Source organism: Onychostruthus taczanowskii, unplaced genomic scaffold, assembly GCF_017590055.1.
Source record: "Onychostruthus taczanowskii isolate IOZ18803 unplaced genomic scaffold, ASM1759005v1 scaffold33, whole genome shotgun sequence".
NCBI classification, from domain to species: domain Eukaryota; kingdom Metazoa; phylum Chordata; class Aves; order Passeriformes; family Passeridae; genus Onychostruthus; species Onychostruthus taczanowskii.
Window position 1 is genome coordinate 3,472,746 of NW_024500683.1, and position 17,160 is coordinate 3,489,905.

Here is a 17,160-nt window from a genome sequence, read left to right on the forward strand (position 1 = left end):
TCTCTTCTTGCATTGCCATACTAATGCAATATGCTAAACAGTAGATACCTTTAACACTTTGAAATATTTTTCCAAAGAATGAATTCTATTTCGATATAGTTAGTGATTCATATTAAGATTATAGGTGTTGATACTTATTTGGCTTCTACACTAACTTCAGGAAAAAATGCTGAGATGGATTTATTTGGGGCATGTGGGCGTTGTGAGGAGTGCACTAGCCAAGATAAGAGGTCACAAACTTAAGTTGGGAATGAATGTATTCATGGAAAGGTGTTAATTGCATATATATGTGTATATGGAAGGGTGTTAATTAGTCATGCAAAATGGGGCAAAGATGAAAGACAAAGATGACAGGACTTATGTGGTCCTGAGTGCTTTTATTTATTCCTTCAAAGGTGCAGTTTTGTGCTGGCACAAGCAGTCTTGGTTGTGTAGCACTTCTGACGTTTTGAAGGCTTAGTAGATGGTTCCAGGATACTTTTCTTGGGGGGGCGCAAATACTGTAACATACTGCTTCACAGTTTTTAGGTTCCTAATGGACTTCTGCAAAGCTCATAGTATAAGATAATGTGGAGTGTTGTAAGATTTTCCTAAATAATCATGTTCTAAAGCATTTTCAGCTTATAATACAGAGAGCTGAAGATTTAAACTTGAGGTTCTCTACCTGAGATTGGTCTTTTCTTTTCATACCACTGGCTAATCAATCCAATTGATTTTGACCAGCTGTCTTAATGTCTTCAAAACTTGACAGTATTTGTAAAGACATGTTCAACGTTTTACTTCATGATCACCTGTGCATCAAAGTGACATGACAGAAGGACTGTTTTGGTTTAGTGGCTGTGCAGTTAAATATTGGTTGCAATCTCCAATTAGTCCTCCTTTTAAGAAGGGATCATGAAGTGATGATACTACATTGCTACAGCTTGTTTTGTTTTGTGAATTGAGGTCAGTAACAGCCATGTCTTTCATCCATGATGTACTTATGTTAATAGGAGAATCTGGTACTGAGTCCAGTGATCCAAATACCTTTAAATTAAATTTGGTATGCATTTTTTTGGTCAGCCTGTTATTGGGTGGCTTAGCTTACTTTTTTTCCACTATGCTTTTTAGCTAATGTGCTAGTATTGTCTATCACCTGCATACAGTTGATTACTTTTACTCTTTTTTTATTGCTGAATTGAAAATGGATCTGAAATCCTTAGTCTGAAAGGGTTCACTTTAAAGTTCTTTGGAATTCACAAAACAGTAATAGTTTGTATGCTGGCTAGTGACTTGTACTAACTTTTCAATGCTTGAAATTAAGAGCTAGAATGAGAGGAAATGAATGTTTTATTCTTTCCTTTGAATTACTGTGTAGTAAATGAAGTGCCAATGTAACTGTGTCTTCATTTAATTCTTCCTCCTAGCTCTGTACTCGATCATTCTGTTCTGCGTCTTTCTGTGGATTCCCTTTGTCTATTTCTATTATGAGGAGAAGGAAGAAGATGATGGCAACACATGCTCAGTAAGTTTACTCTAGCAAATGCACCGAGCAATGAAAAGGCAAATGAATATAGCCAAAACATGAAAGCAAGAATGATTTTTTAACATAGAAGTGGTATTAACATTGTGATATTTAAGTCTCTTACTATAGTTCCATAAAAATCCTGGAGCAGCTTAGTAAGATGTAGTCTGACATTGTCTAGTCTAAGCACTGTGGTCTCACATGAAATGAAATTTTAGTGCGATAAGTAATGTCTGTATTTTCATCAAGTCCTCAAACTTTTTAAAATTTTTTTGAGGAAGATTTCATACACAGGAAGTTAAAACTTCTTGAGACTCCATAGAATAAAAGCCATATATAGTGACAGCTTTTAAAGTAGAGAATGGGAAGATGGTTCTGATTCTGAAGCAAGTACTCAAATTTCATGTTTTCCTACTGTAGTGTTTGCTTTTTTTCTTGATGTAGGCACTAGTAATTTACCTGAAGCTAACATTTTTACTTTTGTAATGCACTGGTTTGAGACCTCCCGGGGAACACAGTAACTGCATGCCAGGAAGGTGCTATGTTTCAAATGAAAATACTTTTCTAAAGGATCTTATAATCAATTAACCATGATTGTTATCTCTTCTGTTTAGTTGTAACCTTAACATAAGAAGACTTTTAATAATAACCATAATATAGAGTATTAGTAGTGAGTGTTTTCTTTGGGTGCATTTGCAGTGAATATATCCAGGCTTCCATCCACAGCTGCTCAGATGCATAGCTTATGATGGAAGCAGAATTATATGTCATTGTTCACAGTTCTCAAGCTATGAGCTGCTTCAAGAATGTATGCTTATGACTTATGTATAAAACTACTCATACTGTGTATGGAGGATTTTGGAGAATACCTGTTATGCTAAGTATACTACTTCACAGTTTGCACAAATCCCTTTATATTCCTTTTATGTCAATGTATTAACTTTCTCTTTAATATTCAGCAGGTTAAAACTGCACTCAAATACACTCTGGGATTCATCACAATTTGTGCAGTTCTTCTGTTAATTGGGTAAGTATTTGTATTGAGCACTGTTCTATGCAAGATTTGTTTATTAGAGTTCTGTGCATCTAAGAGGTAAATTATGATACATTCAATCTGTATAATCAACATCAGCTTAATCACTAATAGGGCTTAAGTGTCCTGAGAATTACGTACCTGAAAGGTAAGAGTTTAAGTGGAAGATCAAATTGTTTTCTTAATTGTGGGGCTGCTTGTGCTTCCAGGCTGACTGGATGTGCAGTGCGAGTTGGTATCAAGGACATGGTGGCTTTGACACAACTACATTAATGCTTCAGTGTACAACAGGGAGTAGAAAATTTGTGATTTCTATGTGCATGAAATAGGTTTTTGCTTTTCTCAAGTGGTTTTTCTGAGATGGACATTGCAAAACAGCTTCTTAGGAAAATGATTAAATATTATGTGCTTATACTTTCCTAAATAGAAATGTTGTCTGAAGAATGTTAGTGCCTTGTATGATAAAGCTTTTGTTGGCATTTGTTTAAAAGGCAAATGTTACTGAAGTAAGCTGTTTGCAGCAAGTGCTGTTATTCTGAAACTCCAAGCAGTAGCAGAAAATGGATTTCAGATCACCATTAAGCATGACATGTACACCAATACTGGATCTTTCTCATGTCTGCTGTGTCATAAGCTTTTTAGCATTTTGATTGCAGCAATAAAGTTGGTAAAATTGCAAAATGTATGCTAAAGTGATTCATATCAAAGTACTGGAGCGTGAAGTGGAAACCAGAGAGAAATTAATGCTTCCAGTTGTATACCATCTTACTGGAATATTGTTTTAGTTTTGATAAAAGTTAAAAGTAAATTTCTATTAAGTGCCTTGTCCTTTTACGTGAAAGAAAAGTGTTTGCTCTTATAAGATTTTAGGAGTTTATTACCTTAATCATTGTCTAGAAATATAACTAAAATTTCTGGCAAAAGCTGTTTCTGACAGTTAGCTCACATCATAGGTATAGATAGATGTATTGTATAACACATCCAGTTTAGAAATCTTGGTAGTGTCTCTAGCAGAAATCCTCAGTAGGTGTAAGCATGTTCATTCCTCCCAGTAAGAATAGAAAAAGGTAATTCTTGTGTTTCCCTTTGAAGTGAAACTGCAAGACTCCTTCAACGGGAGAAGGCTCAGTTTTAGAGGTAGCTGAGGTGACTGTGCTGAAGAAAAATGTGACTTCTATTTCCAGCATAGTTTTATGTAAATTAAGTAGCATATGCCTCAGTGTTCATGTGTGTGTTTTTTCTGAAGAAGGTTACCTGTCTTAGTCAGCTATTTTCATAGCAGGGGCCAGGGAGTGGCCACAGAATTGCAGTGTGACCAGAAGGAGATAAACATGTTGGAGCTGAAGTTTCTATCTGTGTAGTTTGACTGAATGTGGTAGTCAAGACTAGCCTTGCAGTAGTGAGTGATTCTGTCACTGGTGGTTAGGATCAGAGTAATGTTAAAATAAACTGGAATTTTATGTACTGGGTTTGACTCTAGGTGTCTAGGCTTAATGGACTAGAGTGCTCCTGCACACAGATTGGGGGGGGGGGGTGGGGGTGTGTGTGTGTGTAAGGAATATTTCCTGATAAGTGCCTAACAAATAGTCTTTCTTCCTGTGCTTACATGACTAGTGTCTCATAGCCAGACAGCCTCCATTCTGATTGGTTTAGGAAGTAATCCGTATGATTAAAAAGGGTCAAAAAATAGTTTTAAAGTTCTACATAAGGAAGTTTTCAGCTGTGCTCAAATGAATTATAAAAGATATATTAAGCTCAAAGTTTGAGTGTCTTTTTCTTACTGGGATGTTGCCCTTGCTCCACTAGAGATCATTGTGACTTTTTTGGGAAACAAATGTGTTCTGTGCCATGTAGTCTTGGAGGTTTTTCTGACTTGATAACACAGCTCAGTGAGCAGGATGTTATTGTCCAAATTGTTATCAGGAGTAGTATTTGTGCTACTTACTTTACTTGTCTGTTACAAAACAGTTGTCTGGCAAAAATGTGCATGTCTGAAATACTTAAATCCTCTGCACATAAATAACTTGATAATACCATGAAAAGCAAAGTGTGGGCAAATGTATACTGGGATGCTCAGAACTAGTTTTTACTTATCATATCTTTCCCTTCCCATGAGTTAGGCACTTTCCCTCTACTGTCTCTAAATGTCATGTGCTTGTCAAGGGGCTTGACATACTGCAATCTACATTAAGGAACCCTGAAGAAGTCTAGTATGAAAAAAAAAAAGGCAGTTCTTGAGGCTAATGAACATTTGGTTCCAAAATGCATGCTTCTCTGGCTGTCAGTGTTTAGAATTAAACTGGTTACCTTAAGTTTTCCAGAACCATTAGCTCTTAAAAAGCTATGAATATATCTAATTATCCTATAAATAGTTATGCAAATTATATCACAGCAGAACTCACTTAAGGAAATGAGTCTAAATCTGGTGTGTTGAAAAATAATTTCCTAAGGATGACAGTTAATGACACTCTGATTTAAGGATCAAACTTTATCCATCTACACTTTTGTATTAGCCCTGCTAAGAGTGAATAGTTTTAAACTGCTTGTCTCGCATTTACTTTCCTTGTTCTGCAGCCTAGATATTGATCTAGATTTTAATCGTAATTTACCCAGGATGTGTTTTGAACAGCATAGCAATTTGCTTCTATTCTTAAAATTACCACAGCTAATAATTTGATTTGTGTCCATAACTCCAAGTATCAGACATCACAGCTGAGCTGTTTTGTTTGCTTGCATTCCAAGTTTATAACTCCGGTGTTCCTTTCTGTGGCCTTTGGTGCATGGGACTTGAGCAGGAGTAGAATCAGATGTCCATCTCCTTCAGTCAAGGTTTATCTGAGTTCTGATTGAAAAGTATAATGTGTTCAGTAGCCCCTGCTCTGATTAGTGTCCTTTGACATGCTGGTTGTAAGTAGTCTCAGGAAAAAAAAAAAAAAAAAAAAAAAGGCAAGCAAGTTATAAATATCCTAAAATATTCTTCCATCTAGCAGGGTCCACAGGTCCACAAATCCATAATTGTGCTAAAATAAAAAGGACTTGAGCTGAGTTACGTTCTCAGTCTCCTTTAAACATTTTTAGCAAATAAACCTGTAGTTATTTCTTCTTATCATTTGTAAGAAGAAATGTTGCCTAAATTGGTCTTAGTGCCTGTGTCTTCATTTTGTCTGGATGCCGTTGTACAGAAAGAATTACTACGTGAGGCAGATACAAGAACTAAATCCTAAGTCAACAAGCACATGTCAATGTAAGCAAATGCTAGCCCTCAGTCTGCCTCTTGCACAGTCAAGAAGCTTTCTTTAGAAATTAAAAACTTGACTTTTAAAATGTCAACTTTTTTTGTTGTCAGAGTATCAGTTTGGTTTTGCTGTGATGATTATATGTGCACACAGTTGGTTTAGCCCTAACCTTGGAAGCAAAAGCACTTGTTTTGTACTTTGAGGTTGCTCCTGTAATATATGTATTTGGGACTTCAAGCAGGAGTCTAATTATGTTGTACAAATTATATCAATTTGTCATACAAGTCCAATTGATACTTGTGAACATTCTTTATGGACTTAGGTTTGAGTTCTTTCTTTTTTTGCCTAAAGTCTTTCTCTTCAAATCTGTCTTCCCCATGACTTGTAGACATTCTATTTCATGTCCCAAAGCTATGGTTTCAGTGGTTTTTTGGTATGGAGGCACTGTTTCTCCAGCTATTGCAAACTCAGCAGTTTTGTCTGTACAGGTGCTGAAGAGTTATTCTTATTAGTTAACCTTAGATGATGACAACAGGAAGCTTTCAGCTAGGGGACTGTTTTACCTGACATTGTTCTCTGAGCATTCTTTGCTAGTGTGCTTAATGGAAGAACAAAAAAACTTAGTGAACTTCTCTGCAGCTCAGCTCTCTGGGCCAACTACAAAACAAAGAATGGAAAGGAGCAGATGTGTTTAGTTGTAATAATGGAAGAGAAACATGTCCCTTTATATTTCAATGCTTGTTTGAGAAATCATTAATTTTATTTTGGCTTTCACAAGTGTATATTTATATGAAAATTTGTCTCGATTGATGCTTGAAGTTTATTTGCTCTTCTGCATATGAATCAAACCAGGATAGTAAATTATATTAATATGTCTTTTAATAATACTTGAGTGTGGAGTCCTTACCTCTTTTAGGACAGGTAAATAGAAATGGAGTAAATAGAGGACAGGTTCATCAGACCTCAGGCCTGACTATACATACACATAAGTGTACTCTGATGATCTAAATGCAGCATTTGAGGAGAATGTGACTAAAATGAAACACTGCCTTTTCTTCAGGAATGAATGGATTTCTATTTTCTTAATTTGGAAGTTGAAGTCTTCTCTTCACTAATTAGGGTAAGAAAGTGGTTTTTTTTTTCTGTATTACAGTGCTTTTGTTCCTTTGGATATTCCCAACAAGAAGAATTCCACAGAGTGGGAGAAAGTGAAACTCCTGTTTGAAGAATTTGGAAGTAGTCGTAAGTTTGAGATTTGTTCTGAGCTTTGCATGAGTTGCTACTCTGCTAACCTCTGCCGCTTGTTCATTGACTGAACAAGATAGTTGACTTCCTTGGTGGCAGTTTTCTGACTTTTCTCTGACTGCTTTTTTTCAGTAAGTCTTTACAATGAGACTTCTTCCTGTTCAGAGAAAAACAAAAGTTAGGACTATTGTGAAGCAGACGCTGCCAGCATCTCCTCTCTGTGCTTTAAATACAAGTCCCTGTTTGACAGCAAGGACTCCGGTGTTGTGTCTGCTGATGTTTATGGTGGGGAGAGAGGATACTTTATTCTGTAGTCTTCACTTAACTCAGTTGTTAAATGCTGCTTGGATGCTGAAGTTCACCGACTTTCAGGGTACGGTGAGTGTGTGCTGTTGTGACAGTCTTCATTCATTTACCTAAAGAAATGCAGTACTGCTGTTCACAGTCAAAATGAGATGAGTGGTTCTGTCTATTTGGATGGGAGAGTCCTGTGGGTGTTACAGCTTCTTCCCTTTGCTCTTACAGTACTGACCTCTTCTAAAATTGTTTGCAGTTGTTGTACTTTAAACTAGGGCTGTAAAGAGATGTTGAGAAGGCCAAACTCCATGGAATAGCATTTAACACTTAAGTGATGTAGTTCATGTGCTTAGCCAGGGTATTTTTTCAGGGTAAAGGTGTGCAGGAAGTGTTTTATAGGTGAGCTAAAACAGACTTGATGTCACTTTTCAAATATATTCAAGAAAGGGTACCGAAAAGTTGTTTAACACACATTGATCCCAGTGCCTAGGTACTCCATTACTTTGTGTTTCGATCTTGGTGTGCATCAGAGCATTGGCGTCTGTGTGAATATTTTAGGATACAATCATACAGGCCTTTGTCAAGTCATATTCTGCATTAGTCTAGGAATTCTGTGCTGAATAAAAGTTCCATGCAGTGACATATACCAAACACTGACAGAGCTAGCTAATTCCTTCAGGGCCCATCAACTTTATATGTACAGTTTGCTTAAGTATTCTCTAACCTGATCCTCTTCCACCAAGAGTACATATTCCTTCCAGCTTTTCTCACTGTGCTGCCTGGCCTGGATTTCCTGAGGTCTGGTCTTGCTGTGAAAGACTGAGGCAAAGAAAGCATTCAGTAGCTCAGACTTGTCATGGAAAAGTCCTGTCTCACCAGATCGCCTGCCCACTCAGCAACAAGCCCCTATTTTGCCTCTTATTCCTCTTGCCACTTAAATACTCAAAGCTCTTGTTTGCTTTGACAACCTTGCTGGGTCTTTAATCATATGTTCTGTGCTTGTAAGAATAGCAGATGGGGAGGACAAATCCATAGCTTATTGAATGTTTTGGCTGTCTGCTTGTTGGTGTTTCTCTTGCTTTGCAAAGATTATAACAGCTCAGAAAAAATGCTACTTAAACTGTTTATACAGGTTGTGATAATGGTTGAGCTGAGATGTAAGCTAATTTTTCCAGGTGACCTTGATATGACTGTAACAAAGTATTTGGCTCTGTCTGAAATACAGTATAGCCTATGTTTATTTCTAGCAGAGTAAACTGATTGAGGTACTGGGTTGGGATGTGCAAGTCTGATTTTGTTTTCTATTAGCATTCTCTTGTGACTTGTAATTTCATAGGATAATTCAGATTGGAGAAACCTCAGGTCATCTATTCAAGTCTGTACCAAGAAGGCAGCTGTAAGATCAGACTGGGTTGCTCAGGGCTTCATCACCTAGCTCTTGAAAACTCCCCAAGTTTGTAGACTGAACTCATTGTGGAAAAATCTTTCCTCGTACTTGTTGTGGATATACTTGCTGTCACCCAATTGTCTCACACGTGACTACTATGCACCACTGAAGAACCTGGGCTGTTGTGGTGCAGGATTCATTTGGTGTGTTCTGTTACCCCCTAAAGCTATAATGGTTCGGTCCTGGGATCCCCCTTCCCCCTCCCCTGGAACCTCTCTCTCTGAGAGTGTCAATTCGTTCTCTCCTCCCCTGTTTCCCTGGTTACCTTCTGTCAATCCCTCCCCAAGCTCTGTCCATCACCCACTGTCTCCTTCCCATATTCCAGAAAGTTCTCCTTCCTTCGGTGGGTGATTGGATCGGGAACAAGGGTCCCTCCCTGTCACATTCCCTATTGGCTAGCCGGCATGTTTCTCACGAGTTTGTTCACTCCCCAGTTCTCCCTCATTGGTTAATGTGTCGTGTTTCCACCCCCTTTATAAGCTGCTGTATTCCTGTCTCGTGGTCCCTGCTCGGCTGGTGCACCTGGAGTTAATAAAGGCTCTGGATTTTACCCCCGGGAAGGGTCCCTCTCTTCTTTCTTCTACTTCGCCTGCCTGCTGCTCCCTGCTGCCCCTTGCTGAGGCGCTCCCGGGACGCCCCGGCGCATCTAGGGAGTGCCCCCCCCCCGGCTGTCGGCTGCCGTGCCTTCAGCTCAGCCGGTGCGACCTCCTCCCTGCCCGAGGGAGTAGAGAAACTCGGACAGCAGCACAGCCCTGGGCTGGGCTCCACCTGTTTGCTGAGCAGACAGGCTGTATTGTGTGTCTCCAAACCTGTCTCTGTTCCAGGCCAAATAAGCCTGACTCCCTCAGCTGCTCTGTGCAGCATGTGCTCCAGCTTCAAACCAACATAGTTCTTCCCTTAGCTTGCTCAGATTTATCAGTCTTAACCTGCAGCAGGGGCCTCAGAACTGGTTGCACTATGTGGTCCCTTCCCTTAACATAAGATGGACATACTGCTGTTGATGTAGCCTGGGATGCCATGGGATTTCCATGCTGACATGGCATGCTGCTGGCTTATTTTCAGATTGCTGTCTCCCAAGACCCCAATGCAGGGGTCCCTTGGGTCTTCGTACTCCACAGACAGCACCTCTCTGCAAAGGGCTCTGTGTTCCAGGTGCTGGAGAAATAAGGACAAAATGGTTACCTGTTGTCTTTACTTGTACCTATTGTCCTGGTTTTATATTAATTTACCCTTTTCCTTTGTCTGTCTGTAGTGGCCTAAGAAATACAAAGATCTTGAGACACAGAACAAACATCCAATCATCACTTGGTAGTTGGTTGTGGAATTATGAAAGGAATGCAAACTCATCCACTGAGGCAAAGCCTGATAATATACTTATGGTATACAATTACCAATTTTTCAGCCAGTTAGCTTCTTAATGTTGCATTGAGCACAGTTCAGATTTCTAAAGTGGTATTAAATGTTGGTTTCAAATGCTTGTACAGGAGGATCATCAAATACAGTGTGTAAGTACATTGTGTGGTATCTTACAAATAGGGGCCACTTGTGGGCTATTTTTTGCCCCCTAAACTTCAAAACCAACTCAAATTTTCATAGCTACTGAAGGAAAAATAGTCCTAGGTGGTTTTTGGTAGTTTTTGCGTTTTTTTTAATAAGTTTTAAACATAGCTGTAGTATTTGAAACACAGGAACATACTGCTTTTAGCTCTGGGGAAGTTGTTTGATATTATCTAGTAAAAATAGTAAAGGAGAGATTTGAGCAGTGAAGTTGGATTTGGTTGTGCTCTTCTATTAGTTTTTGGTGGTTTTGGAAGGAGAACTGCAGGGCTGGTCAGAAGAGTGGTGCAGCTTCTCATAGAGTGAGGTTATGGTTTCTCAGTTTGTGACTGCTTAGTGCTGTGTTCAGTAAATAAGAATGGAAACTAGCTAATGAATGGAAACAGGCTAATGTATCTGTGTGAGTAGAAGTAAGTTACTGTAAATTCTTGAATTAACTAGAGGGGAGGACATGGGGAAAACCGTAAACTCTGGTTATCACTGAGCACAAACATGAAATTTTTTTGTCGAAGGTCAGTTTCTGAAGTTTATTAATAAGTTGCAATGTTACTAAGTAACCAAAGCCACTTGTGATGTTTTGTGTGGTGAGGTTAGGGACAGACCTGTTTTGAAGAATTATGTAGAAGATTTTAGGAAGTTAAATGCTTTTTTATTTGGTCACTCTTTTACTATCTCTTTAAATTACTAGAGTTATGAGGCTAAAGTAACCCTATAGTCCCCTGAAGCTTTTCCAGTTTGTTGGTCTGTATATACATTGAGTGAAGCTGTGGATTGTTTTGGTTGGTTAAAGAATCCATTCTTGTCTGATTCTGCATAATGCTATTAGTAGGAGAAATCAGGTGACAGCAAATAAAACTTAAGATGAACCATCCAGAATGCACATGAAAGTTGTGCAAGCTACCACAGCACCCTGGGGAGGCTAGAAACAAGTCTTGAAGAGATATTAGGCAGTTATGGGGAGCAAGTTCATTAGTGTCTTTTCAACAATTTGGGTCAATGTACCTTCAGTGAGCTTGTGAAAATGACAAGAGTGTCCTGGATCCTGCAATTTGGGATGAAGATCTGCTGTGGTCAAAAAGCTGTTTTAGCTAAGTTTTTCATCTGAGTTACAACTGGTAACTATGTTTTAATCTTTTTTGTCTTTTTCATGAACTTAAATCTCTTTTGGAAACTAATTTTCGAAGACGTGTTCTTATACATTTACTGTATTTTCCACAGGTTTTTTTTTTTTTTGCAGATGGCTTGACTGCACTTTCATTTTCCATTAGTTCCTTGACTGTGATTGGAATGTTGGCAGCTATCACTTACACAGTAAGTTGTTATGCAGTGTTTTAAGATTTTTACCTTCATGATACTTGCAGTTATCACAGGCTCTACCTGTGTGGAGAACATGTCATTCTAAAAAGATTCAGCAGTGTCTCTAGCTCTAGATTTTCATGGTGTGAAACATTCATTCTAGGTTCTAACTTTTTGCTGCAAATTTAAGGACCTCTGTTTTAGTACTGGGGAGAGATCAGACTTAATTTTGATGTGTTCATGCAAGTCACATTACTTATGACTGTAACGCAGTCACTGACTTTACTTGCTCTCAAGCCTTTCTCTGTATCAGGGTGGAGAAATAATTAAATGTTGCACTTTTTTTTATTCCTTGAACTATGGCATAACCTAGAGTTGATAAGGAGCTAAAGTACTAAAGAACTGAAGTTCTTTCTGAGAGGGATTTGAAAGGGTTCATTCTGTAACCAATTGTAAATGGTATGATTAAGGTTATATTAGTTCAACTGCTTGACTCTTGCTTTTACATACAAAGAAAAGGAACTGTTTTAATTTGCTGACTTTGACCAACGTTTAATGTTTATGGGGTCATTTGCTTTCCCAGTCTGTTCTGTTTCTTCATTCAGTGAATAATCAGCGTGTTTGTAATGCTACATGTTTTAATTTGTCGTCAGGGTAAAATTTTGCAGCAAAGAAGCTTAAAAGCTAAGATAAATTACTGATAACAGAAAAAGCTTTAAAGTTTCTCAGAAATTACTGGTTTTCTGACAGGTTTTTATCTTTAAGTTCATGTCCTTGCTAATATAATGTTTTCTTCCATTGAAACCTGGCTCTAACATGGTTGTTCCCATGTAGCTTTGCTAGTGAATTCTAAGTGCATTTGTAGCCATAGCTTACGCAAAATAAGCTTATAGCTTATTTTGAAGCATTGGTACCTAAGGAGGTGTCTGTTTCAGGCAAACTATAAATGTATAAAACTTGAAAAAGGATTTAAGAAAGAGGGGAGGGGGTAAGGTGCTTGTGAAATAGTACCTTTAGACTCTTAAATGAGTAACAAGTATAGCTAATGATTTTCTGTCTCTCCAGCTGGTGTAAGTTTCAGCAGAATTATGGAAGGCAGTTCAGTACAGGTTTGCAGATGTGTCAGAATGCTAACAGCTTAGTGGCCATCAGTGTTTGTGCAGGAGGTAGGAGAGCAACTGGGTGGATCAACTAGTGGGTGTTTTAGGTGAGCTGAATTGCTCTCAGCCCCATTGATGAAGTGCTTTAACCTGATCAAGATGATAAATTTTATTACTTTAAGCCTTTTCTTAAAGTGACATGGGTCATTAAATTATTCAAGCTATCTTGCTGACATCTGGATCATGTAATGGTCAAAAAAGATCTAGATCTCCACTTAGCCTGTAATGATGTGCCAGTTTTTAATTAGTTTCACTTAATTATGGAAGAAAAGGTTCATTTCTTGTTTGGATTGCTGAAGAGTACATATAGTGTTATTTTAGCCATGATACTAACAAAAAAACCACCTTAGCTGGGAGAGTAATGTCAGTATTTTGTTTAAACAACCAAGTATGGTTTTTGTAACTGTCAGCAAACATCTAAAATGTGAGATTGTGAAAATAAAGCAACTGTATTCCTGACTGAAATGTGAACAATTTACAACAAAAAACTGCAGCAGATGTGGTGCTTTGGGATATAGTTTCATGGGCATGGTGGTATTCTGTCAAAAGTTGGGCTATGTCATCTTGGAGGACTTTTCCAACCTTAATGATTATGTGATTCTTGGATTTTTTTTTCAATTTACTGTTAATATTTCCTACTTCCAGTGTTATTGCTTGTTTATTTTTGAACCCATACTGGTTGTAGACACCATTCAGCTGAGTGTCACAGTATGCTTCTGTCCTCAACACTAGCTGAACCTGGAAATATGTGGAACCTGGAAATCCATGTTCAATAACTTCAGTGTTCTGTGTTGTCTGTGTTTTCTCAGATGAAGACAATACCTAAATCTTCAATATTGTTGCTTTAGTATCAATCTATTTACAACTTATGCAAATACTGAGTGATAAATGAGGTGAAACATCAATCATGAGACCTAACTCTTATCTGAATGCCTTAATTACTAAGACTTTTGGGCTAATTTATTGCTTTGTAAACTTCAACTGAGCTGTCTATGCAAGTGCCCAGAGTGTGAAATTGATTTCCTTTATTTTTAACTGTTGTATTTCATCCTTATGGAACTATCTGTTCTGTTTTACAGTAGGTGTTGAGGGAGAGTAGGAGAAATGGAGGAGCTATTTTACAGGCGTTTTTGGCATGAGCTCACACAGGAGTGGGTTGTTATATATGTCTGATGTGAGTTTTTTGTCATTGTTTGCAGGCAGCTGTAGAACCTTAGCAGTGAGCTGGCTTTGGTATATGGGTGGACTGAGGTACAAATGTGTCACAGACAGTGAAAATCACCTATTAGAAGGTCTGTTCTCCAAGTTGGACAGTGTTTTCTTTGTGCTGTAGAGTTTTCATAGAACCTTTCCCACCAGCTGTGTTGGTCAGGCTTCCATATTTAAGCTGTTTTCACCTGCAACAGCATGAGCTGAACTTACCCAGTGGTACGACATAATGCAAAAATTACTTCAGTAACAAAAATTTTCTGGCCTGTTGTATTTGTTTGAACTTCAGGAAGAGATTGGCTCAGAGTGTTGTCTGTCTTTGCCAGTTTGGATTACTCCACTTGCTCTACTTCAGAGCAGGAGAACAAGATTCTGGAAGGAACGACTGTTTTCTCTTGGTAGTTTCTGGTGTCTTTGTGTTGTGGGGTGGGTTTTTTTTGCTCTTTTAGCCTTGTATAAAAAAAATCACCTCTAGATGAGACAGACATGAGTGCATAGAACATGTTTGTTTTTCAGGCAGCCTTCTGCTGCCTGTCAAATTGTTTATCCCAGTTTCCAAAGGTGAGAGATCTCTGTGCTTAGTCATCAAACCACTCTTTGATAATTGGTGTTGTTTTTTTTAAGCACAGAAAGAATATTAGGTAAGAGTGAACACAAGAACAAAGACACCTATTCCAAAATTTTCCACAAATGCTTAGTAGATGATGGAAAAAAGAACAGATGGGGACAGCATGTGTGGTATCTGAGTTCCTGTGTCTCTGAATGGAGGTGATCTCAGATCTGTGGTTTACACAGTGAAGAGTTGAGGATTTGTAGGATAGGCATAACTGAAAATTTTTGTTATTCCCCTGACTTCTGCATATCCTCAGCCTGTTTCAGTGCCAGAGTTTGCTATTCTATTGTTAAAGGGAAATTAAGAACAGGTATATCTGGTCTTCAATGTAGTCATTGACAGAAAAGAAAAAAAAAATCTATGCTAAATGCTTGTCTAATAAAGGTTGTATTGTAATAAGCAATATGTTAGCAAGTCCCTTCATACCTAATTAAAAATGGCTTTACATTGAATGCCTACTATAACACAAAACACTAAAAATGAATGGGAGTGCTGTGACTGCAGTTGACTGATTTAGTCTTAAAATGTTATTTATGGAAGAAACGATGAAAGAGATGAATCAAGTGATTTTATTAAAGTCCCTGGCAGTGCAATTTATCTATTCTACAATTAGTTAAATGTGTTTTAACAGTACTGCTTTGTGTGGCCTTCAGCATGAAGAATTAGATTATGGCTGCTCTAAAATTGAATTTGTGTTGTGGTAATATACAATAATGTGAGAAGTTGGGGGGAAAAAGTTTGGCGCTGCCAGCCTTTAGCCCTGAATTTGATTAGAAATGGAGAGCAAAATCTCACTTCAGCATGTGTGTGTGCCTAGGCTTCCTTCATGAAAGCATATCCTGCTGCTTTCAAGGAGGAGGGATACAGCAGGGTGATGTTATTGAGATTGTAAATGGCTGCAGTTTAATTTATGGAACTAACAAATTTACCCCAAAGACTAAAGTAGTTAAAACCTATTTTTTAAGCATCAGTCCAGTGTTTGGGGTCTCTCAAGGCCCTGATTGGTTTGATACTTTACTCTGTAGGACATGGTGAGCTGTTAATGCAATGAAAAACAGAATTCTTATCAGATGATACTGTGTTGTAGCATTTGATATGTTGGGATTTGGGGGTGAAGGTGACAGTTCAGGGACAACACAAATCAAGGCATTGTGCTGGACCAGATTTGTGGATAACTGAACACTTGTGTTACTGGCTATAATATGTATGTAGGTAATGCTGCAGTTCAATGGGTTTGTCATTATATTAGATTGCTGGGTTCCATTTTCTATGGCTTCAAACATCAAAGTCACAATAAATTTGATCTAGTGATACATACAGAGAAGAGCTTTCCTTGCCATTTGAGTGAAAATGTAGTTTTGCTTTTGAGTTGTGAGTTTTTCCCTGGCATCTGAATGGGGTGGGATGAAGTACACTGTTAAAACTGAAATTGCCAAAGAAATAAAGCTGCTTTGGTATGAAAAGTTCCTGATCTCCTCAATTTCTGTGAAAAGTTAAAAGCTAGTTAAAAGCTTTTGGAGGTATTAGAATAAATACTGATCCTGAAAGTATCTCATTCCTTAAGGTAAATCACTGGGGAGGGTATTAGCATGGAAATTACCAGTTTAAGGAGTTGGTGCAAAAGTTGCTTTTCCAAAAAAACGTCAGTGAGAAAATTCACAACTACTTTCATTGATAACTTAATACGGAAGATTGTGTATATACTTGGTACTTATTAAAAAGCAATAATTATTATAAGAATTAGATTTTAATTCAAGTTTCATACTTGCTAGGAAATATCTTCAGTATTCAAGAGCAAAGTAAATGCTTTATGGTATTTCTTCACACAATGTCATTCAAATGAGAAGATGAGCTGCAAGGAAGATGATTAAGGAGTAAAAGGAGCATTTAGAGGATTTTAACTCCACACATTAAATGGAAATGTTCTGTTTTGTTTTCCATGTGGTGATATTTGGGACAGTCATGTAGAATGTGGCAGCAGTGTGTTCTCTGGGCTATAAAGGCGTCTGGCTGTGAGATGTGTGGTTTTTGAATCAGAATCTTTTTCTGGTAGTGTTGGCATTCTACAGGAAAAACAGAGCTTCTCTAACACTTGATTGCAAAGCAAGATCAGAGGTGTCTAGCATGAGGCTAGACATTTTGGCGGTAGTGTGTAACAGTGATCTAAAGCAGACATCTTTGTATTTGACAAGTGTCTCACCTTATTAAAAAGTCCATAGCAGTAAATTCTCAATTTGTTTCCTTACGTTTGCCGCATAGACTTTCACTTTTTTAGTTTTGGGTTTTTGGTTTGTTTTTTTTTTTTTAATTATGGTCATTCCAATGAGCAGTTATTCTTGCTAAGGCACGCACTTTAAGATGTGGGCACAGAACTGAATTGTCTAAATTTCCCAAAATCTTGGACTGTAGCAAGCATATAGTTTAGAACCAAAGAAATCAAAAATCAATTAGATGTGTGGTCAACCAGAATGTTTTTCAACAGCATAACTTGTTTCTCTAACTGTGTATAACAGTTTGACTGCTGTCTCTAGGTCTTATTCATATTGTTACAGTACAATTTTTA

At 37.9% G+C, this 17,160-nt stretch overlaps 1 protein-coding gene across 2 annotated transcripts in view; it reads left to right on the top strand.

Annotated features, from left to right (window-relative positions):
- LMBRD1 (LMBR1 domain containing 1) overlaps window positions 1-17,160 on the top strand; it is a 67,584-nt gene that overhangs the window by 12,344 nt on the left and 38,080 nt on the right. The window contains exons 4-7 of one of the 2 annotated variants that reach the window (XM_041410696.1): window positions 1,407-1,504; window positions 2,464-2,531; window positions 6,927-7,015; window positions 11,557-11,630. In XM_041410696.1, the coding sequence (XP_041266630.1) occupies window positions 1,407-1,504; window positions 2,464-2,531; window positions 6,927-7,015; window positions 11,557-11,630 (329 nt within the window). The remainder of the gene's footprint in view (window positions 1-1,406; window positions 1,505-2,463; window positions 2,532-6,926; window positions 7,016-11,556; window positions 11,631-17,160) is intronic. The other variant, XM_041410697.1, reaches the window with a different exon arrangement.